Here is a 23,450-nt window from a genome sequence, read left to right on the forward strand (position 1 = left end):
TCTGGTCACTGCCCTCTTTACCTGACCCCATAACCTGCCCAGGACATGTCAAACCTGAATACAACAATGTGGTCGCGTCAGGAGTCTTGGTAGTAGTTGTTGAAGTTGATTCGAAGCAGGAAATCCTCCAGGTGGGGCTGGTAGCCACGGTTCACTAACTTAGACACCACTAGAAAGGCAACAGGTTCTCAGGCTCCTGCCTACCCTATGTCTGGCCACCCTTTCCTTCCCCAGTGGGAAGGCTCACCTTTGAAGAGGAAGTGGGAATAGTACTTGAAGGTACTATAGGACTGCTGCATGAGTGCAAAGTTGGGGTGTTCAGCACCACGGGGGCCACCAGGTGGGCCCCAAGCCTGGGAGATGAGTTGACTACGGAACTTGAGCACCAGGCTAAAGATGCTATGAATGATGTTCATGACAGGTGCTGCCTTCTCTGTCAGCAGGCCCCTAAGGGAGAGAAGCTGCTGGTGGGCTGCCCAACCTGCCCTGGGCATTCTCAGGTTAAGTTAACTCCCTCCTCACCTGAAAACAGCCCTATGCAGGTATTCAGCATGGACACGCTGGATCTCCTCCAAGTCCCCCACCATGGCCAGCCGGGCCTGGAACTCGCACCAGCTGACATGCAGGATCTGGTTAGCGATGTAGCCCTGGATGACCTTCACAAAGTGCTGCATTTCATGTTTGAACAGCTGCAGCTGGCGGAACTGCACAGAGCCAGCCGTGTGGCTCACCAGGGCTGGTAGAAGAGTGGAGGGTGAGAAGCAGCCTGAGCTGTACCAGGGGTGGGCTTGGGCCAGACCTCACCTGTGCGCTTGAGATGGAAGCAGACATCCTTGAGTGTCCACATCATAAGCTTTAACTGCAGCAGGAAGGAGAAGATGCCACTATACTTGCTCAGGCAGCTCTCGGTGATGACAATGTTGAGTGGCCAGTCAACCTGTTCAGGAAGCCCTACTCAGCACTGGCCTGTATAGGACAGGCCTGAACATATGACCATAGCAGGGCCCCTACTGACCTTGTATCTGAGCTCCAGGCAGCTCAGCACATCTGGAGCATTGGGAGCAAACACCTCAGGGAGGTACTTGAGGGCAAAGGACAGGTTGGTAGCCTGTGGGGTGTCCCCATGGAGGCTGTACTGCAGCGCCTTGCTCAGGATGCTGTTGAGGACTAGTGGGTTGAGCAGTTCCCCAGGCGTCTGCCCAGCCCCTAGCTAAAAGGTAGAATATTGGGCTGAAGAGATGGTTTTACAGGCAAGGGCTTCAACTGTAAAGCCTAAGGACCTAGGTTCAATTCCCCAGGACCCCACATAAGCCAGATGCACTAGGTGGCACATGTGTCTTGAGCTTGTTTGCAGCAGCTAGAGGCTGTGGTATGCCCACCTTCCATCCCTCCCTCATTCTCTCTCTGCCTCTTTTTCTCAAATAAATAAAAATATTTTTAAAAGAGGGATGGAGAGATAGCAGTTAAGGCACTTGCCTGCAAAGCCAAAGGACCCAGGCTCAACTCTCCAGAACCTACATAAGCCAGAAGCACAAGGTGGTACATGCATCTGGAGTATGTGTGCAATGACTAGAGGCCGTGGTGTGCCCATTCCCTATACAACCCCTCTCAAATAAATTAAAATTAAAATTTAAAAAAAAAAACAAACACAACAAACCAGCACAAGGAATCCCAAGCTTGTGCCCAGTCCCTCACTACTTGCCAGTACCCAACACTTAACCACTATACTGTGCACGAGGGCTGAAGCATATAGGTGCTGGCCAGGGGGGACCTCAGGTCAGCAGCCAGCCTCTGCCTACCTACAAGCCTCCTCTCCTCTCCATGTCTTACAGTTACCTTCTCAAAGAGCAGGTCACTAAGGGACTGAGCAAACTCTCCATCCTCCATCAGCAGGAAATGCCGCAGTGCCTCAAAGTGTGCCTCTAGGTGCAACTCCACGAAAAAATAGTCAACTGCAGCCTTGTTCACCAAAGAGACACTGGAGAGAGGGGCCTGGAGTTAGGGTTGCAGGTATAGGAAGGCCAAGGGGTTACAGCTGGACAGGCAGAGGCACTCACTGGGCGGCCAGTGGGGCCGTGAGGGAGCGCTTCATGAGCACAGGCAGTGTCAGCAGCTCGCTCAGCTGCACCGCAGTCTCATCCACTGCTGACTGCACTTGAGGGTCAACAGGAAAGGCAAAGACCCGGGGAAGCAAGTGGTGTACCAAGTGGGCAACAGGAAGCTCTGCTGTGGAGAACAAAAGATTGCTGAAGCTTAGGGATACAGAGGCCTACAGTACCCCCTTGTTTACCCACTGCAGCTGGCCAACTCACACATGGACTCATAGCTGTCTGGGTACTGCTCCACGTGGTATAGCCTTGTGAGGCCTGCCAAGTAGGCCTGCTCCTTGCCCCAGCGCTGGGCCTCAGCCTCCGAGTCTGTTGTATCTGCCACCTCCTCACTAGGGCCAGGGCTGCTTGAGGTAGCTGTGCCTTCCTGAAAAGGGGCCAATCTCAAAGAACTGCCTCCCAATACAGCATGCTACTCCCTGGCTCCTCCTTGCTTGTGTTGAAAAGGCCATGTGGAACTCTCAAGTGGTGACTCCTTGCATGCTCCTCTTACCTGTGAGCTCACAGGCCAACTTGGAGAAAGGTCCTCAGTGTCTCCACTCCTCCCTGGGCCTGAACAGACACAAATGAGGAGGGTCATCAGTGCCCAGCACCAGCAGAGGGGACACTGCAGGGCTGGCCCAGACATCCCCTCCAAGACCCCCACAACAGCACTTAGTCCTGGCTAACAAAGAACATGAAGGTTGAGCTCAAGAGATGGCTTTGGAGTTAAGGCGCTTGCCTGCAAACCCTGGGAACCCAGGTTAGATTCCCCAGTGCCCATGTAAGCCAAATGCACAGGAGGCACATGCATCTGGAGTTCGTTTCCAGTGGTTGGAGGCCTTGATGCACCCATTTTCTTTCTTTTTTTTCTCTCTCTCTCAAATAAATAAATAAAATATTTAAAAAGATGTTTTAAAAAATGAGGGTTACTTCGTGAATCTCTCCCTCCCAGATTGTGCCATACAGCCCACCCTGACCACCAGCTGCTCATTCTGACCTTTCTTCTGGGGGATGCCATTTCCCAGAATGCTAGGCTCTGCCACAGTAGCGGGGTTGGTCTGCGGGCTGCCCTCCTCCGCACTACCTGGGCTGGAGGAGCAGATGGCAGGAGGCTCCAATTCTGCAGGCAGCTGTGGCTCATGTTCCAGGGCAGGGCTCTCTAATTCCAGGCTAAGGCTTGACTGAGACATGTGGCCAGTGGAGCTCCAGTGGGGCTTCGATAGGTCAGGCCCAGCTTCTGGCAAGAGCATCCCCAAAATCTTGGGAGACTGAGAAGTATCACCATGGATACTGCACTGTGATTGAGGAGTCACTTCTGACACACACTCCCCAGTCCTGATGCTGGCATCTGACACATGTCTGTGGATGTTCCACCGTGGCCGAGAAGGAGCCAAGTCTGACACATTCTCCCCAATCTTGATGCTGGCATCTGAGACGTGTCCATGGACATTCCACCGTGGCCGAGTAGGAGCCACATCTGACACATTCTCCCCAATCCTGATGCTGGCATCTGACACATGTCCGTGGATGTTCCACCGTGGCCGAGAAGGAGCCACATCTGACACATTCTCCCCAACCTTAATGCTGGCATCTGAGATGTGTCCGTGGATGTTCCACCGTGGCTGAAAAGGAGCCACATTTGACACATTCTCCCCAATTTTGATGCTGGCATCTGACACATGTCCATGGATGTTCCACCGTGGCCGAGAAGGAGCCACATCTGACACATTCTCCCCAACCCTGATGCTGGCATCTGAAATGTGTCCATGGACATTCCACTGTGGCTGAGAAGGAGCCACGTCTGACACATTCTTTTGTACTTTAATGCCAGCATCTGACACCTGTCCAGAAATGCACCATGATGGCTGGCATGAAACCATTCCAGGAGCATGACTCTCTGTGGGGGTGGCAGTCCCTGACATGTTTTCAAGGAACTGCTCACTAAGCTGGTAACTTCCCTCCTCAGGAGTGACATGCCCAAGTGAGTGTGAGTGAGGCAGACCCGTCTGCATGTCAGGGAGATGTGCTTGCAGCTGTGTATGCACATCCCATAAATGCTGCTGCTCCTCATTGCCCAAGCTTCCGTCAAAATCCTGGAGGGGCCCTGATGAAGATGAGGTGGTCACAATGGGTCTCAGGATAGTGTTGAAGTCATACTCTGGCTGGGTACCAACTGTTGTGAGAGCCACCACAGGGGTTAAAGGAGGCAGGTCTGAACAGATGGTCTGAAGTGCTACCTCCAAAAAGGGAGTTCCACTGCTCTTCACAGGCTGCTTAGCCCCTGGTCCCATGGGCAGGAAGTCTGTGATGTTGACACCCTCAGAGAATGGCTCAACATCTGCCTGTCCAGCTCCAGAGCCACCAGGCACCTCTGCCTTAGACTGGAAGAGCTGTGGCATTGGTTCACCTGGCAGGCTTGGGCAACCCCAGAGCTGCTCTACAGACCCCAAATCACAGCTACAGCTTGCATCTGTGTGCTCAGGACTCAGAGATGTGACCTGAAACAAAGTACACATTGAACCTAGTTTGGTCTCATGTTTTCCTCCAGTCCTTAAGTCCAGTATTGAAACAGTGATCAACACCCACCAAGTGCCAAGGGACATTGGGGACAGCCAGACCAGAACATCTAGCTCAGAGCCCCAGCAGGGCACCCTACATCCAGCAGCAACCCCTCACCTTGGAGCATTTGCTCGGGAGAACACTCTGTGACTCCTGGGGCTGGCAAGTCTCCGACATCTCTCTCAGCATCCCCTAAAATTCAATCCGGCAAGACAAGAGGCAGCAGCTTCATGAAGTGACCAGCAGAGCTGGCTCCCAGCACAGCACAGCACAGCCTCCACATAGCACCCTTCACCCGCCACATAGAAGCCACTGGCCCTGTTGCCCACTCAGCCTGATCTTGGCTGGGAGCTTGAGCCACAGCAAGTGCCAGCTCCTCATCATCTGCATATGCACAGGACATGAGCACAACATGGCACATACTTCTGTGCACAGGAGGTGCCAGCTAACTGCTGCCATACCTGAACGCGCTGCTCATCTTCTAGGAGAAAACGAAGACGTGCACTTTCTAATCGGTGCCTCTGAACCCTCCACAGTGCCTTTTGTTCCCGACGAGCTGCCTCTGCAGACAACTTACTATAATGGTCAACAAGTGCCTGCCTGAAGCCACACCCAGAAAAGAATGTCATCAATGTGACTCCACATCATCCAGCAGATAGATACCTTCAGGCTCTAAGATGGTCTCCAGGCTCCTACTCTCCATCTTCCCCACAACAGCAACAGGTTCTCAGAGCAGGCCTTGCCCGTGAGATTGTGAGTACTATTTGAATAGATACCCACACGGGACTTGACAAACATCTGCTGGACAAATACCAAGAGACCCTACATGGCCTAATGCAAGGAGAAAAGCAGATGGCTGAGGCCCAGCCCTTTGGAACCAAGACACACTTTCTAAACTGCTGAAAAGGCATCTTGTAGGTTCAAACTCCATAGAGAGAAAAAAAAAAAAATCAGAGTAATCTCAGGGTGTCTGAGCCTTTAACTAATAGACATCTGGGCTCAAATATGGACTGTCCATCTCCAATTTGGCTGCCACAGGCCAAATGTGGCTTCTCTTCTTGGTTTTCTTCTTATGTAAACCAGAATATCTACTCACACTTGTGTATGCACATACCTAACACATGCATAAGGCAACCCTTCATTTGCTCTGTAACAGCATCTAAGTCTGGGTCAGTTGTGTGTCTAACAGTATGCAGGATATGGCCAGCCCCCAGCCCCCATGAAAAGTGTTCACTAAAACACTGAACCAGTTTACAGGACAAGCTAAGGGCACCAAGAGTAAATTATTTGGGCTCCAGAACTATGCTAGATAAAGGCCCATCTTTCTGTTGGGCCACCAACAGGCTTAAAATAAACAGAAGCACTTTAAAATTAAGATAAACAGTCAAGTGTGTTTATCTTAAGGCATACACCTATGATGGAACCACTAGGGAGGATGAGGCAGGACTGCAAACAAGGATAGTTTGAGCCACACAAAAAAATCCTAGCAGGCTGGAGAGATGGCTCAGTGGTTAAGGCACTTCCCTGCAAAGCTTAAGGACCCAGGTTCAATTACCCAGTACCCACATAAAGCCAGATATACAAAGTGGCACATGCATCTAGAGTTTGTTTGCAGTGCCTAGGGGCCCTAGTGTGCCCATTCTCTCTCTCTCTCAGATAAATAAAATATTTCAAAAAATGTTTTTTAAAATAGAGAGTCAGGACACCAAAGATACTGTGTGGACCTTGACTTGGTCCCAGTCCATGTAAACCATCTACAAGATACTTCAGGGCAGCTAAGGATAACAGATCACTGCTGAAGGGACCTAGCCCTAAGCCCAGGGAAGCATTCTAGTACAGGACACTAGCCTTTCTGCCTTGAAATACACCTGTGATTTTTCAGATTAAAAAGATAGTCCACTGGGGGTGTCCCTCAGCAATAAAATGCTTGCCTAGTGAGCTTGGAGACTCAGGTTTTGACCCCAACACCACAAAAAAAAAAAATAAAATCCAAGATTCATTCATATTAATCCTATACTATGGGCCTGCAACAGAGCAGCCTTACCTGGCCTTCCTCTCCAGCTCCTCCTCCAGAGCCTTTAGCCTCTTTTCCCGATCGCGGAGCTCACGGGCATAGCTGAAATCATCATCCAGCTCCTCCTGTCTAGCTGCCAGCCGTCGCTATACAACACACACAGCCTCACTCAGTAACTCACAATTCCAGGAGCCAGAACCTCCCAGGCCTAGACCACCCACCTCCTGATCCTTCACAAACTGTTCCTTCAACCGCTGAAACTGCTCTCGCTTCCGGGCATCCATGGCCATCTGTTCTGACATCTGCCGGTCTGCAAGGGAAGGTGAGAGGCAGTTGGAGGCCAGCAAGGGCCCCAAACTAGAGGGGAGATCTGGACCTGTGCTCACCACTCAGCTCACTCAGGCCCCTGGATGCAGCTTCCCGGGCATGGACAATTAATTCCTGTTTTGCAATTTCCATACGTAATTCCTGAAAAAGACAATAAGCAGGGCTAGAGAGATGGCTCAGCAGGTCAAGGTGCTTGTGTACAAAGTCTAGCAACCTGGGTTTATTTCCCAGTGCCCATGTAAAACCACATGTACAAGGTGGAACATGTGTCTTGAGTTCCTTTGCAGTGGCTAAAGACCATCCTCATTCTCTCAAATAATTTTTTTTTTTTCAAGGTAGGGTTTCACTCTACCCCAGGCTGACCTGGAATTCACTATGTAATCTCAGGGTAGCCTTGAACTCATGGCGATCCTCCTACCTCCGCCTCCTGAGTGCTGGGATTAAAGGCTTACACCACCATGCCCAGAAAAATAATATTTTTTAATTTATGAGAAAGAGAGAAAATTGGCATACCAGGGCCTTCAGCCACTGCAATCAAACTCCAGATATATACACCACCTTGTGCACATGTGTGACCTTATACACGTGTGCAGCCTTGTGAGTCTGGCTTATGTGGGACCTGGGAAGTAGAACATGGGTCCTTAGGCATCTCAGGCAAATAAATGCCTTAACAGCTAAGCCATCTCTCCTGCTCAATAGAAAAAAAAATTTAAATAAAAGAATCTGGGGGGGGGGGTGTCAATCAAAATTCAAGATATTCTAAATAAGACACATGAAAATCTATTTTCTTGAATAACAGCATATCCAGAAGTCATAGATTGTTACTAGAAAATTTTCAGTGCCAGGGATGGGATACCTTCCAGTGAGTTATTCACCAGGGAGGACCCTGTTGCCTCCAAAACAATATAGGCCATTGCCAAGGCCCTTGGTTTCCCATGAGAAACAGATGGTAAGACCCTATTGCTGAAGACTTCACATGCCTAAGCAGCAGAGTCACTAAGAAATCAAGCTGGTGCTAAGCAGAAAACCTTCTCCCTGTAACCCAGCCAACTGAAAGCTGGAAAAAGCTGCATTATATGCAGCCTTTTGGGAGACAGAAGTCATCAAGAGTGAAAACAGTGGGCACTGGAAGCCTCAAATTTGGCCAGACAGGCCAAATGACTGAATGAGTACAATAGTGCCATGTCTGCTCTGGGGGAAACTAACTGCTCACTATTTATTTATTATTATTATTATTGTTTTTTTGAGGTAGGGTCTCACTCTGGTCCAGGATGACCTGGAATTAACTATGTAGTCTCAGGGTGGCCTCGGACTCTCAGCAATCCTGAGTGCTGGGATTAAAGGCATGTGCCACCATGCCCAGCTTCCAACTGCTCTTTAATTGGACTGAAAGTCTGCTCTATGGGAGGGAATATATGCCTGGTACTGAAAAGTTAATGCTACTCTTACTTCTGGTTAGAGATGCTTCTCTTTTTAGATGGTGATGACCACTGGGATGACCCAAAACACAACATAGTGCTGAGAAGTGACGGAGGAGTGTCCAGCACTGAAACATCTCACACCCTCCAAGTCTCATGGTCAATTGCAGAAGAGGTGATGGAAAGAATGTAACAGTCAAAGGAAGGTTAGGACTCCTTACATACAACTGTCTGGACAGAATCTGCCTCGACATCCAAGATCTTGCAGTGCCTAGCAATACCTACACAAGACCCTAATAGGAGAAAAAGATGATGACATCAAATTAAAAAAGAGACTAATGGAGAAAGGGAGGGGATATGATGGACAGCAAAGTTATGAAGGGGAAAGTGGGGAAGGGCAGGGAAATACCATGGTTGTTTGTTGTCCATAAGTATAGAAGTTGTCAATAAAAAGTGTGTGTGTTATATATATATATATATATATATATATATATATATATATATGTTAGTATATAATATATATATTAGTATTAAAGCAATTTAAAATATTTTTTATTTATTTGAGAGTGACAGACAGAGAAAGCAGCAGAGAATAAGAGAATGGGCACACCAGGGCCTCCAGGCACTACAAACAAACTCCAGACACATGCAGCCCCTTGTGCATCTGGCTAACATGGGTCCTGGGGAATCAAGCCTCGAATCGGGGTCCTTAGGCTTCACAGGCAAGCACTTAACCACTAAGCCATCTCTCCAGCCCATATTAAAGCAACATTATTATTTCAATTTTCACAGTTTAAATATGCATTTAAAAGTATTTATTCAGGGCTGCTGGACCTGGCCACACCAACTTGAACCGACAGGGGACCCAAGCAGAAGCAGAGGTAACTGGGATTACACCAGGGAAGGGTCTCACAAGGTCACAAGCTGACTTGGAACCCTCAACAGATCAGAAATCTTAACCTCCTTGTTGTCAGGATTAAGAGTGTGGGTGGGGCACCATACACAATAAGAGACAACTAGAGGATCTGGTTATCATAATACCTACTCTTAGATAAATACTCTGAGCTATTTTTCATTGAAAGTGTACATTGTTTAGGTAAATTTTAGAATCTACCTGTATTGTGTTCCACTCAGCCTATGTGAATACTCTCATAGCAGGCAAACCCAACACCCAGGGTCACTTTTGTAGATACTCTGAGAGTCTTGAGAGCCACACCTAAAGCCTTAAGCTCCTACCCTGAAGTTATATAACATCAGACTGTCTGATACATCTAACAATACCCAGCTAACTAGAAAATCCAATCATTAAATAATCCAGGATGCAAAAACATATACATTATAACACAAGAAACACCAAAAATCAAGACAATATAAATCCACCAAAAAGTATTAATGCATCAGAAATGACCTCCAGTGAGAACGAGTTAGAGGAAATGCCTGAGAAAGATTTCAAAAGAATGATTATAAATATGTTCAAAGAAGTCAAAGAAGAAATCAAAGAATGAAAGAGGAAATCAAAGGAATCAAAGAAAACACAGGACAGCAATTTAATGAAATGAAGACGTCAATACTAGACATAAATAAGGAAATAGAAATAATAAAGAAAAACCAGTCAGAATTACTAGCAATGAAGAACAATGTTAATGAAATAAAAACCTCTGTAGAAAAATCTCACCAGTAGAATGGATAAATGAAAGGCCAGAGTATCTAAGCTAGAAGACCAGGTGGCAGATCTAATATAGTTCAACAGAGAGAAAGACAAACTAATAGAAAAGTATGAGTGAGAATTTCAAGATATTCAGGACACTATGAACAGATCAAACATAAGAATTCAGGGCATAGTAGGAGGAGAAGAATTTTCACTCCAAAGGCATAGTAGGCGTCTTTAACAAAATCATAGAAGAAAACTTCCGCCAAATTGGAAAAGAGGTGCCAATGCAGATACAGGAATCCTTTAGAACACCAGCCAGACAAAACCTGGAAAGAACCTCTCCTCCCCATATTATAATCAAACTACCAAACACACAATCCAAAGAAAAAATATTGAAAGCAGTCAGAGAGAAAAATCAAGTTACCTACAAAGGCAAGCCTATCAGGATTACAGCAGATTATTCAACACAAACCTTAAAAGCCAGAAGGGCGTGGAGCAATGTATTCCAAGTCCTGAAAGATAACAACTGTCAACCAAGGTTACTTTATCCTGCAAAACTATCCATTCAAATAGACAGAGAAATAAGGACATTCTATGACAAAAGCAAGGTAAAGGAATATTTGAAGACAAAGCCAGCTCTACAGAAAATACTTGAAAGAATCCTCCATACTGAAGAAAAAGAAAAGCACACATATAAAGAACCAGGAAAAAACAAACAATATTCAAATACTACTTAACACAAGGGAGAAAAGGTAAAACCGGAAGAACTACAAAAAATGGCAAAAATGAATACACACCTTTCAATATTATCTCTTAATATGAACAGCCTCAATGCCCCAACCAAAAGGCATAGGTTTGCAGACTTCAATTTCTTGCCTCCAAGAAACCCACCTTTCTACAAAGAATGGACACTATCTTAGGGCGAAAGGATGGAAAATGGTGTTTCAAGCAAATGGACCTAGAAAACAAGCAAACTCCTTCTATGAGGCCCGTACCACCCTGATACCAAAACCAGGCAAAGATAGAACAAAAAAAGAAAATTACAGACCAATCTCCCTCATGAACATAGATGCAAAAATTCTCAACAAAATATTGGCAAACAGAATACAAGAGTATATCAAAAAGATCATTCACCCTGACCAAGTAGGCTTTATCCCAGAGATGCAGGGATGATTCAACATATGCAAATCTATAAATGTAATACATTATATAAATGGGTTGAAGGACAAAAATCACATGATCATCTCATTGGACACAGAGAAAGCGTTTGACAAAATCCAACATCCCTTCATGATAAAAGTCCTACAGAGACTGGGAATAGAAGGAACATATCTCAATATAATAAAAGCTATTTATGACAAGCCGACAGCCAACATATTACTAAATGGGGAAAAACTGGAAGCTTTTCCACTAAAATCAGGAACAAGACAAGGGTGTCCACTGTCCCCTTTTATTTAATATAGTACTGGAAGTCGTAGCCACAGCAATAAGGCAAGAGACGCACTCAAAAGGGATACAAATTAGAAAGGAAGAAATCAAGTTCTCATTATTTGCAAATGACATGATTCTATATATAAAGGACCCTAAAGACTCTACCAGCAAACTGTTAAGAGCTGATAAACACCCACAGCCACGTAGCAGGATAAAAAATAAATATATAGAAATCAGTAGCATTCATATATGCTAACAACAAACACAAAGAGGATGAAATCACAGAATCACTCCATTCACAATTGCATCAAAGAAAATAAAGTACCTTGGAATAAACCTAACCAAGGAAGTAAAGGATCTCTACGATGAAAACTATAAAATACTCAAGCAAGAAATTGCAGAAGACACTAGGAAATGGAAAAACAACCCTTGTTCCTTGATTGGAAGAATCAATATTGTGAAAATGGCAATCTTACCAAAAGCAATCTACATATTTAATGCAATTCCCATCAAAATTCCAAAGGCATTCTTCATGGAAATAGAAAAAACAATCCAAAAATTCATTTGGAATCACAAAAAAACCTCGAATATCTAAAATAATACTGAGCAACAAAAATAAGGCAGGTGGTATCACCATACCTACTGAGCCATAGTAACAAAAACAGCGTGGTACTGGCACAAAAGCAGATATGTAGATCAATGGAACAGAATAGAAGACCCAGATATAAGTCCAGGTAGCTGTAGCTACCTGATATTCGATAAAAATGCCAAAAATACTCATTGGTGAAAAGATAGCCTCTTCAACAAATGGTGCTGGGAATGTATCTGTAGAAGGATGAAAATAGATTATTCTCTCTCTCCATGCACAAGAATTAAGTCCAAATGGACTTAAGACCTTAACATCGGACCTGAAACTGAAATTGCTACAGAAAAAAGTAAGAGAAACTCTTCAACATATTGGTTTTAGCAAGGACTTTCTGAATATAACCCCAATTGCTCAGGCAATAAAACCACAAATTAACCCCTGGACCTCATGAAATTACAAAGATTTTGTACTGCAAAGGACACTGAATAAAGCAAAGAGGCAACCTACAGAATGGGAAAAAAATCTTTGCCAGCTATATATCTGATAGAAGATTAATATCTAGGATATACAAAGAACTCAAAAAGTTAAATAATAAGAAATCAAACAAGCCAATTAAAAAATGGGCTATGGAGCTAAATAGAGTTCTCAAAAGAAGAATACAGATGGTGTATAAGCATCTAAACAAATGTTCTACATCCCTAGTCATCAGGGATATGCAGATTAAAACTACATTGAGATTCCATTGCACACCTATCAGATTGGCTACCATCATGAAAACTAATGATCATAAATGCTGGTGGGGATGTGGAAAAAGGGGAACCCTTCTACACTGTTGGTGGGAATGCAATCTGGTCCAGCCATTGTGGAACTCAGTGTGGAGGTTCCTAAAACAGCTAAAAATTGATCTACCATATGACCCAGCTATAGCACTCCTAGACATATATCCTAAGGATTCATCCCATTTCCTTAGAAGGACATGCTCAACCATGTTTATTGCTGCTCAATGTATAATAGCTGGGAAATGGAACTAGCCTAGATGTCCCTCAACTGATGAGTGGATAATGAAGATATGGCACATTTATATAATGGAGTTCTACTCAGCAGTAAAGAAAAATGAAGTTAGGAAATTTGCAAAAAAAAGGATGGATTTGGAAAGGATTATACTAAGTGAGGTAATCCAGGCCCAGAAAGCCAAATGTCACATGTTCTCTCTCATAAGTGGATCCTAGCTACAGATGATTGGACTTCTGTGTGAGTAGGAACTCAGTAGCAAAGGCTAGTAAGCTAGAAAAGAGATATAAAGTGAAGAAAAAGGAAGGGAGGAGGATACTTAATAGGATGGTATTGTATATATGTAAGTAGAAGAATAGATTAATGGGGGTGAAAAGGCCCAAGTGAGGTCAGGGGAAGAGATTGAGTAAAGGAAAGTCAGAGGGAGGGCTAATCACAATCTAAGAGGATATAAATAAATCATATGGAATCCTCCAGTTTTGGACAATGGGACACTCAGGAGTCATAGATCGTTGCTAGAAAATTTTCAGTGCCAGGGTGGGATACCTTCCAGTGAGTTGTTGGCCACGGATGTCCCTAATGCCCCCAAAACATTATAGGCCATTGCCAAAACCCTTGGTTTCCCACCAGGAATAGATGGTAAGACCCTATTGCTGAAGACTCCACATATTTGGGCTGCAAGGCCACTGAGAAATCCTGTTGGAACCAAGCTGATAACTTCCTCCATGTAGACCAGCTGACAGAAAGCTGGAAGAAGCCATACTCCATGTAGTTCAATGGGAGAAAAAGATACCCACCAGTGAAGATACTCAACAGTGGACACTGCAAGCCTTATAATTGGCCAGCCAGCCTAAATGAGCCAATGGGTGCAATAGTGGCATGTCTGTTATGGTGAAAACCAGCTGCCCTCCAATTGGACTGGAGGCCTGCTCCATGGGAGGGAATACATCCCTGATATTGAAAACTTAAAACAGGGCTAGTCATGAGCCCTAGGGATCTGCTAATGTCTGGAAAAATGTATATACTATGCTTATCAAACTGCCCAGTAAGCACTTCTCTTAATATTTATACCCTTATATTAATGCTACACTCACTTTGGATAGAGAATCTTCTCTTTTCAGATAATAGTGGCCTTGGGACGACTCAGAAGGTATCATAGTGCTAGAAAGAAATGACTGGAGTACTGAGTAACATCTCAATCACACCTTCCAAGGCTCAGGGTCTAATGTGGAAGACGTGGCAGAAAGAATGTAAGAGCCAAAGGAAGGGTAGGACTCCTTAAAATATGCTCCCTCCAAACATAAAATGGCCTGGATATTCATGACCTCATAGTGCCTGACACTACCTACACAAGACCATCATAAGAGGAGGAAAAGATCATGACATCAAAATAAAAGAGAGACTGATTGAGAGGGGGAGGGGATATGATGGAGAATGGAATTTCAAAGGGGAAATGGTGGTAGGGAGGGTATTACCATGGGATATTTTTTTATAATGGAAAATGTTAATAAAAATTGAGGAAAAGAAAAAGAGACCAATTGAGGGGAGAGGGGATATGATGGAGTGGAGCTGCAAAAGGGAATGTGGGTGGTGTGGGGAATTACCATGGTTTATTGTCTATAATCATAGAAGTTGTCAAAAAAAAATGGAATTAATTAAAAAAAATGAAAACAAAAAAACAGGGTGGTAGCATACACCTTTAATCCTAGCATTTGGGTGGCAGAGACAGGACTGCCATGAGTTTGAGGCCAGCCTGAGAGTATATAGTGAATCAATCCCTGGTCAGCTTGGGCTATAGCAATATCCTACCTTAAAAAACCAAATTGAATAAATAAATGGGAAAGCATAAAAGAAAAAGACAGTAAGAATCTTTTTTTTTTTTTTCTTTTTTGGTTTTTTGAGGTAGGGTCTCACTCTAGCCCAGGCTGACCTGGAATTCACTATGTAGTCTCAGGGTGGCCTCGAACTCACAGTGATCCTCCTACCTCTGTCTCCCAAGTGCTGGGATTAAAGGCATGCGCCACCACGCCCGGCTGACAATAGGAATCTTAATACTCTGTTCCCTCCTTTGGGATGGTGTGGAGGGGGCTAGATGTCTGCATCACACTGTTGGTCACTGTTAGCAGCCACCTCTTCTACTTGTATAGACTTGAAGTTAGCAAGTTTGAGGTACCACCCACAGCTCCAGGACAGGGTTTGGAGTAGAAAAGTGGCTCTAAGTGTGTGGCTGAAGTTGACATACTCTCGGATAGTTGGGGCTGAAACCACAGAATGTCTGGAAAGGACTAAGGGCTTACAGAGGGGACTTCCCTGTTCAGACCCTAGGTCTCCCCATTGCCCATTGTGTACCAGACAAGGAAAGTTCTTGGGGTTGGCACTGGCCCACCACTGATCCCTTCTCCTCTTCTAGGAACACACATTCCTTCTGTGATAGTTAATCTTGATTGTTAACTTGATGGGATTTAGAATCACCCTAGTATGGGTATGTCTGTAAGGGCATTTCTAGATTTGGTTGAGGTGGAAAGACTCACTCTGAATGTGAACAGTGCTATTCCATGAATAGGGGGAGAGGTCCCAAACTGAATAAAAAGGAAGGGACAAGCTTAGTATCAGTTCAGTCTGCTTTCTGACTGTGGAATGAATGTGACCAGCTATGATGGATTTTACCCTTGAACTGTAAGCAGAAATAGGCCTTTCATCCTATAAGTGGCTTCTTTTTTTTTTTAATTTTTTTTTGTTCATTTTTATTTATTTATTTGATAGTGACAGAGAGAGAGAGGGAAAGAGAGAGCGAGAGTGAAAATGGGCACACCAGGGCTTCCAGCCACTGCAAATGAACTCCAGATGTGTGCGCCCCTTGTGCATCTGGCTAACGTGGGTCCTGGGGAATCGAGCCTCGAACCGGGGTCATTAGGCTTCACAGGCAATAGCTTAACCACTAAGCCATTTCTCCAAGTGGCTTCTTATTAACTATTTTGTCACAGCAACAAAGAAAGTAATTATAATACATCTTCTGAGCAAGGCACAGCTTGCAGAAGCCATGAGTACAGGAACCTCTGGTGCTGGCTGCCCAGAGACTCCAAATGGAGCCACCCATTTTGGCAAAACCTGGAGTATATGCTAGACCCTAGTCCTGTAGAGCAAAGGACAGAGCTCTAGCCCTGTGCAATTGTCTCCAGGAGACACATTCTGATTTTCCTTGGCACATCATAGGTATTTCCACCCAGATACACCATAAGGACAGAGACACCAGAGGGAGCCATGCTACCTTGGCATGTGCCACACTCAGTGGCCAGCCCCATTAGCTCAGGACTCCAGCAAGTGAAGGCATGTGCAGAGAAAGCCCCAAGTCCCACAGTCAAGCACCTTCTCCTCCTTGCTGACGAAGCTGTGACGAGCAAACCTCTCCATTCGTCCTACGTAGACAGCACAGTCCTTTTCAATCTCCTTCAATTCCTCAAGGGAGAAAATCACCGAGATGCGAGGGACAGGGACATCAGACCAACAGAGGTAGTGCTGCCAAAGGAGAGTGCAATAAGTACCACAGATGACCAGAGACAGGAGGAACAAAGACCAGGTAGTGTCTTGGTGCTGTGTTTCAATAATGCATGTGGATGGCCACATGGTTTTGCCTCAAAAAGTTTATTCTTAAGCCTAGGGGCAGTGACACCCTTGATGGCTCCACAGACCAAGTATTTGACCTGTGGCAGTCTCCACCAGCTGTGCCCCTGACACATGGAGCCTCCACTAAGGGAGACACTACATGTGGGGCCAAGACCAGCCTGTACCAAAGATGGCATCAGACTTTTACAGAAAGCCTTCAGAAAAAGAGTTGAGAGAGGGCTGGAAAGATGGCTTATTGGTTAAGGCACTTACCTGCAAAGCCAAAGAACCCCAGCTCAATCCCCAGGACCCACGTAAGCCAGATACACAAGGGGGCACATGCATCTGGAGTTCCTTTGCAGTGGCTGGAGGCTCCGGTGTGCCCATTCTCTCTCCCTCTCTTTCTCTCTCTCTCCAACAAATAAATAAAGTTGAGAGAATCCTACGGCATCTCCTATATCCCATGCAGAAGAATGTGGCTGCAACGTGATCAGACACCATCTGTGGACAGACCTTGCCCCAGTCTCTCCCTGCCCATGCAAACCCCACCCGCCCAGCTGTGTGCAGCTGGCAGGATCCTTTATACCTGGGGACAGCAGAGCTTCAGCAGGTTGATGGTCTTCCCACAGATATACACATCATGAGCAATGTGCTTCAAGAATACAGGAACACAGTCCTCCACCTCTTTGGAAATGAGCACATAGCCATGGGTCCAATAAAATTTGTCTATCATGGAACAAAACATGATGGTTTACCATCTTAATGGCCCTGACCCCAGACAAAAGGCCCAGTCTAGCATCTAGCAGCTACCTACCTCTGAAACTGAGGTACTCATGGTTCACCTGGATCATAAACTCCCCATAAGCATCTCTGAAGACTCCACTATATACCCAATCATGGATGAACCTGTGGGGCAATGGGTAATGGGGCAGATGAGCTTGGCATGTATGGAGTGCTGCAGGGTAGGTGTGATGATTGAACAGAGACAGGAAGTAGGCATAGTCAGCCATGGGTGGGTAAAGTCAGCCATACTTGGTTGAACCAGGTGGGTGTGGCCAGCCATGGATAAACATTGCATCCTGACAAGTAGGTCCTCAGTCCATCTCACTCATGTGGGTCCTAGTACTCAGTGGGTCTTGGACAAGAGGAAAATCAAATATCTGTTTGCTCTAAGTAAAGCCATCCCCCACCACCACTGTATGCAGCCCAGACCTGGCTGGTGCAGGCTACCCACTACCCACTGTGTGTAGGGCTCACAGCTGGTCTTCAGCAAGGACAGCAGCACGGGATAATGCTCATTACTGCAGTTATCCAGCGCCTCCTGATAGAGGTAGGACAGCAGCTTTACTCCCTGCAAACACCAAGGGAACACAGGATGGATGCTCAGCCACAGCTGAGCCTGGCATTCTGCCTGGCCAGGCAACAAGCCCAGCAGACTATGTCACAAAACGGCAAGAATACACACAACTTGGGGTATGTGGGCACAAACCTAGGAAGGAAGGGAAGGAAACAGGGGGAAGGAGAGGGGAGGAGAAGAACGGGAGGGAAGAGGAAGGGAGAGAAAGAAGTCCAACTCACAGTAGGGAACTTAGCCCTGGGTTCTCGTCCACTGGTACCCGGGAGTGCAGTGCCAATACCACAAAGTTCAGCCAGGTACCTAGATCAAGAGGCTGGATCAGAACAGGTGACAGAAGAGAGTGTCCTCAGGCCCAGATCAGACAGGGTGAGCAAGTTCTTCATGTTCCCCTGAGGTCTACTCAGGACATAAAACAACTTACACCCCCAAGAAACCAGATTAGAGCTTCCTGCTGGGCCCTGCCTGAGGCTATATCCTGTACAGTCTACCTGGATGGCATTAACACATCCATACTCAATGTGTCCCACCTCCCCACCTCATCCTGGGCCTAAGACTCCCTTACCTCACACTTGCAGAACCTCCCGAAACTCCCCATCTTGCATAGTCCAGGATGCCACCCTCTCTGGTTGAGATGAACAACAATCCTTTTCATGGGTCCCTCACCTTCTCAGCATACTGAAGTCTGTACTCCATATGACATATACACCCCTCCGGATTCAGACTCAATCCACAGAACTTTTTGATGACTGGAATATGTCCTCCTCTGGGCAGTGCCTACTCACCCCACATATCCAGTTGCCCCAACCTCTCTGAGATTCACATTTGCCAATAGACACTGTGCTGGGTTGCTTACTAATAGGCTGATGAATGTTAGAGACCATGTCCATGAGTCCCTTATGTGCTATTTAAGCAGGTGATTCTGGGCCCAGACAAAAATCATTATAATTGGCAGGTAGTAGACATACCATCCAGTGCTTGGCACCTGGTGACCAACTGAACATGGACTACTTGGTCAACCCAAAGTCTGCTCTCCTGGCCCTCCTTGGCAGGATGCAAAGCTGGTTCTTCATTGCTCTGCAAGCCTCATATCTGCTCCCCAAACATGCTAGGCTACTGTGCTGAGGTTCACCTGAGTTGTCGTCCCAGTTTCTTGAAGAGAAAGCCAATGGTGAGGAGGCTCAGGGTTGTTGGAGTAGAGAGAACGCAGGCCCGGTAATACTCCAAGTACCTTCTCAGGCCACTGGTGAAGGCCTATGATGGGCAAAGGGTAGAAGGACAGTTGGGCTATGACACAGCCATGCACTCAGGGCTTGCAAATGCATTCCGAGTCTAAAGAACAGGGCTTTACTTCCAAGCAAGATGCTTCACAGGAAGAGACAGGTTAAGGTTAGGGCTCTGCTACAGTTGCAGCTTTGCTGGCACCACAAGCAATGCAGCAGTAGCATCTGCTTCACTCCCTCCCTGCCTCTGGTTTCTGCACATCATGCTTTCCAAACACCCCTCCTCACGTGGCTCAGACTGCCCCAAGAACTTGTTGGATTCTACCAGTATATAAGCAAGCTAAAAGTCTTTCAACAAACAGCAATTCCTTGTACCTCAAACATCAACTCATCAGAACATGATTCCCTCCTTGCCAGGTACCATACAAGGCACTGGAGCATGTAAGGAGCAGGTGACTAGTATCTGCCTTGCTCATCCCACCAGCACCTGAGCTTATCCCCAAAGGTTTCACAAATGTTGGCCACACCTGCCTCCCTCTACTCCAAACACAACTAGGCCAAGTTCTAGTAGGATGATGGATGAGGTTTGGTCTTGGGTTCTGGAACAGGATCTGATTCTCTTGTAAGGCAATATGGTTCTCATAAAGTTGTACCTGAAACACAAGGCCCCTGCTGCACAAGGAGCCTAGGGCAGGCTGCAGAGAGAAGCGGCTCAGGCGTGTATAGTAGGTCCCATACTCTGCTACCTCTGACAGGATGCTGCTGATGCTCTCAGGAGACGCACCCGACACGTGGACACCCCGTTCCACCACGAACGCCTGAGCTGGCTACAGGACAAGAAGAGGGCGTTAAAGAGGCCAGGCATCAGGAAACTCACTGTGGTGCCATCTCCTTTTGTTCTTGTTCCTATCCACCATACCTCCCCACAAAGTTCCCAAAGACCAAGACAAACCGGAAATTCGAAAAGTAAAAGTAAGCCACATGTGATGGCACATGATTGTGACCCCAGGACTCAGGAGACTGAGGCAAGATAATTGAGTGTCCAAGGCCAATATGGGGGTCTCAAAAACACCAAAAAAGCTGGGCATGATAGTACACGCCTTTAATCCTAGCACTAGGGAGGCAGAGGTAGTAGGACCGCCTTGAGCTCAAGGCCACCCTGAGAATACAGAGTGAAGTCCACGTCAGCCTGGGCTAGAATAAGGCCCTACCCTGAAAAAAAAACAAACAAACATCAGAACAAAGCTAGCGAGATGACATCAAAGTTCTTCTTGCACAAGCATGAGGGCCTGAGACCATCAGAGCTCACATCTCCAGAACTCTTAACAAACAGCTGGGCATGGCCACACACTGGTTTACTTCTATTGCTACAGGGGAGCAGAGACCCAAAATCACTTCAGCTTGAGGGGCCAAAAAAAAGCAAGCAGGATCTGGGATCATGAGAGATTCCAGCTCAAACAAGAACAGGTGGAAGAGTGAAGAAGCTGACACAAGACGTTCCACTCTGGCCACCAGAAATGAGTACACCCCACCACATGGGGGCTACATGGACACATACATGTGCATAAACCACACACATTACACACACACATATAAGCAAAACCAGAGAGTAGAACTTTGAGCCTACAGCCCTAGGCTTCTCAGCCACAGCATGTCTACAAGCAAAAATGAAACATAACACCAAAACAAAATCAAAAGGCAAATGCACTGGGTGTGGTGGTGGCACACGCCTTTAATTCCAGCACTTGGGAAGCAGAGGTAGGAAGATTGCATGAGTTGAAGGCCACCCTGAGACTACATAGTGAATTCTAGGTCAGCCTGGACTAGAGTGAAACCCTAAATTGAAAAACAAACAAACAGGGCTGGAGAAATGGCTTAATGGTAAAGGTGCTTGCCTGTGAAGCCTAAGGACCCAGGTTTAATCCTCCAGATCCCATACAAGTCAGATGCACAAGGAGAAAGACACATGTGTCTAGAGTTCGTTTGCAGGGGCTAGAGGCCCTAGTGCACCCATTCACTCTCTCCCTTTCTGTCTAAAATAAATAATTTTTTTTTTTTTTTAAAGTGAGAGCTGGGCATGATGGCACACGTCCTTAATCCTAGAACTTGGAAGGCAGAGGTAGGAGGATCTCTATGAGTTGGAGTCCACCCTGAGACTACATAGTGAATTCCAGGTCAGTCTGGGCTGGAGTGAGACCCTACCTCAAAAAAGAAAAAAGAAAAAGAAGAAAAAGGTGAATGTCCTCAAACCACGCCCCAATGTGAGATGAACATGCAGGCTAAAACAAAATGAAATTTTTAACTGACTACACCTAAAAGCATGTTTAAAATTCCAACTTATGGGCTGGAAAGATGGCTTAGCAGTTAAGGCCAAAGGATGCAAAAGAGGGTGCATGCATCTGGAGCTCATCTACAGTGACTAGAGGCCCTGACTACCAATTCTCTCTCTGTCTCGTGAATAAAATATTTACAAAAAATTTCCAACTTTGGAACAGATGACAGATACACAGAACACCTCTACACATTGCAAGTGCACCTGGACAGCCTTCTCAGGGTCAGACAAATAGGCCTGCCACTTATGACCTCTTCTCACAATTGTAGCTTGTCTGACTCCAAATATGTCTTCCACTAGCTCTGATAGGCTGATTCCCAGGGACACATCCAAGAGAAATAATGATGGGGGCTGGAAAGACGGCTTAGTGGTTAAGATACATACTTGCAAAACCTAAGGACCTAAGTTCAATTTCCCAGTACCCATATAAAGTCAGATGCACTAAGTGGCACATGCATCTGGAGTTCATTTGAGGTGGCAGGAAACCTTGGCATACCAATACTCTCTCTCTCCCTATGTCTGCCTCTTTCTCTATATATAATAAATACAATATTAAAACAAGAAATAGGCTGGAATGATAGCATACTCCTTTAATCCCAGCACTTAGGAGGCAGAGGTAGGAGGATCACCATGAGTTCAAGGCTACTCTGAGATTACATACATAGTGAATTCCAGGTCAGCCTGAGCTAGAGTGAGACCCTACCCCGAAAAATAAAATAAAATAGGGCTGGAGATATGGCTTAATGGTTAAGGCGCTTGCCTGCAAAGCCTAAAACCCATGTTTGACTCTTCATATCCAATATAAGGCAGATGCACAAACATGAGGCAAGTGCAAGGTCACACATGCCCACTAAGGTGGCACAAGCGTCTGGAGCTCAATAGCTGTGGCTGAGGCCCTGGTGCACCAAGTCTCTCTCTCTCTCTCTCAAATAACACAAAAAAAAGAAAGGAGGGAGGGAGAGAGGGAGGGAGGGAGAGAGGGAGGGAAGAAAGAAAGAGAGCCCTGGAGCACCCATTATCTCTCTCACAATCTGCCTCTTTCTGTCTCTCAAATAAACAAAAAAAAAAAAAAAAGAAAAAGAAAAAGAAAAAAAAGCCAGGCCTTTAATCCTAGCACTTGGGAGGCTGAGGTGGGAGGATTGCCATGAGTTCAAGGCCACCCTGAGACTATATAGTGAATTCCAAGTTAGCTGTAGCTACAGTGAGACTTTACCTTGAAAAACCAAAAAATAAAATAAATAAAATGAAAAGAGAAGAATAGTAATTAGCTAGGCATGGTGGTGCATGCCTTTAATCCCAGCACTCAAGAGGCAGAAGTATGAAGATCATCATGAGTTCGAGTTCAAAGCCACCCTGAGACTACATAGTGAATTCCAAGTCAGACTGGGCTACAGCAAGACCCTACCTCAAAAAAAAAAAAAAAAAAAAAAAAGGAGAGAGAAAGATAGAGAGCTGGGTATTCTGGTGCACACCTTTAATCCCAGCACTCAGAAGGCAGAGCTAGGAGGATCACTGTGAGTTTGAGAGGCCACCATAAGACTACAGAGTGAGTTCTAGGTCAGCCTGGGTTACAGTGAGTCCCTACCTCGAAAAAATAAATAGGTAAATGAGAAATAATCAAAGATGTACAAACTTGTTGGGAGCTAGAAAGATGCACAATAGTTAAAGGCGCTTGCTTAGAAAACATGTGAGCCCAGGTTCAATTCCCCAACACCTATGCAAAGCCAAATGCACACAGTGGTGCAAGCATCTGGAGTTGGTTGGCAGCCCTGGCATGCCCATACCGTCTCTCTCAAATAAAAATTTTTAAAATATACATGAGCCGGGTGTGGTGGCACACGCCTTTAATCC

At 45.8% G+C, this 23,450-nt stretch overlaps 1 protein-coding gene across 4 annotated transcripts in view; it reads right to left on the reverse strand.

The window, feature by feature from the left end:
* The window catches only part of Tubgcp6 (tubulin gamma complex associated protein 6), a 35,135-nt gene that overhangs the window by 1,283 nt on the left and 10,402 nt on the right, over window positions 1-23,450 (reverse strand). For 2 of the 4 annotated variants that reach the window (XM_045151841.1, XM_004650402.2), the window contains exons 4-25: window positions 19,921-20,094; window positions 19,177-19,298; window positions 18,269-18,347; window positions 17,932-18,041; window positions 17,505-17,596; window positions 17,277-17,416; window positions 16,454-16,603; window positions 7,050-7,131; window positions 6,885-6,973; window positions 6,694-6,809; window positions 5,111-5,249; window positions 4,767-4,841; window positions 3,088-4,588; window positions 2,602-2,660; window positions 2,313-2,475; window positions 2,058-2,226; window positions 1,837-1,978; window positions 1,016-1,210; window positions 805-937; window positions 523-736; window positions 248-447; window positions 55-169 (exon numbers count right to left, since the gene is read on the reverse strand). In XM_045151841.1, the coding sequence (XP_045007776.1) occupies window positions 78-169; window positions 248-447; window positions 523-736; window positions 805-937; window positions 1,016-1,210; window positions 1,837-1,978; window positions 2,058-2,226; window positions 2,313-2,475; window positions 2,602-2,660; window positions 3,088-4,588; window positions 4,767-4,841; window positions 5,111-5,249; window positions 6,694-6,809; window positions 6,885-6,973; window positions 7,050-7,131; window positions 16,454-16,603; window positions 17,277-17,416; window positions 17,505-17,596; window positions 17,932-18,041; window positions 18,269-18,347; window positions 19,177-19,298; window positions 19,921-20,094 (4,236 nt within the window). In that variant the 3' untranslated portion in view covers window positions 55-77. The remainder of the gene's footprint in view (window positions 1-54; window positions 170-247; window positions 448-522; window positions 737-804; window positions 938-1,015; window positions 1,211-1,836; window positions 1,979-2,057; window positions 2,227-2,312; window positions 2,476-2,601; window positions 2,661-3,087; window positions 4,589-4,766; window positions 4,842-5,110; window positions 5,250-6,693; window positions 6,810-6,884; window positions 6,974-7,049; window positions 7,132-16,453; window positions 16,604-17,276; window positions 17,417-17,504; window positions 17,597-17,931; window positions 18,042-18,268; window positions 18,348-19,176; window positions 19,299-19,920; window positions 20,095-23,450) is intronic. The other 2 variants (XM_045151842.1, XM_045151843.1) reach the window with 2 other exon arrangements.

The sequence above is a fragment of the Jaculus jaculus genome, chromosome 6 (assembly GCF_020740685.1).
Source record: "Jaculus jaculus isolate mJacJac1 chromosome 6, mJacJac1.mat.Y.cur, whole genome shotgun sequence".
Taxonomy (NCBI): domain Eukaryota; kingdom Metazoa; phylum Chordata; class Mammalia; order Rodentia; family Dipodidae; genus Jaculus; species Jaculus jaculus.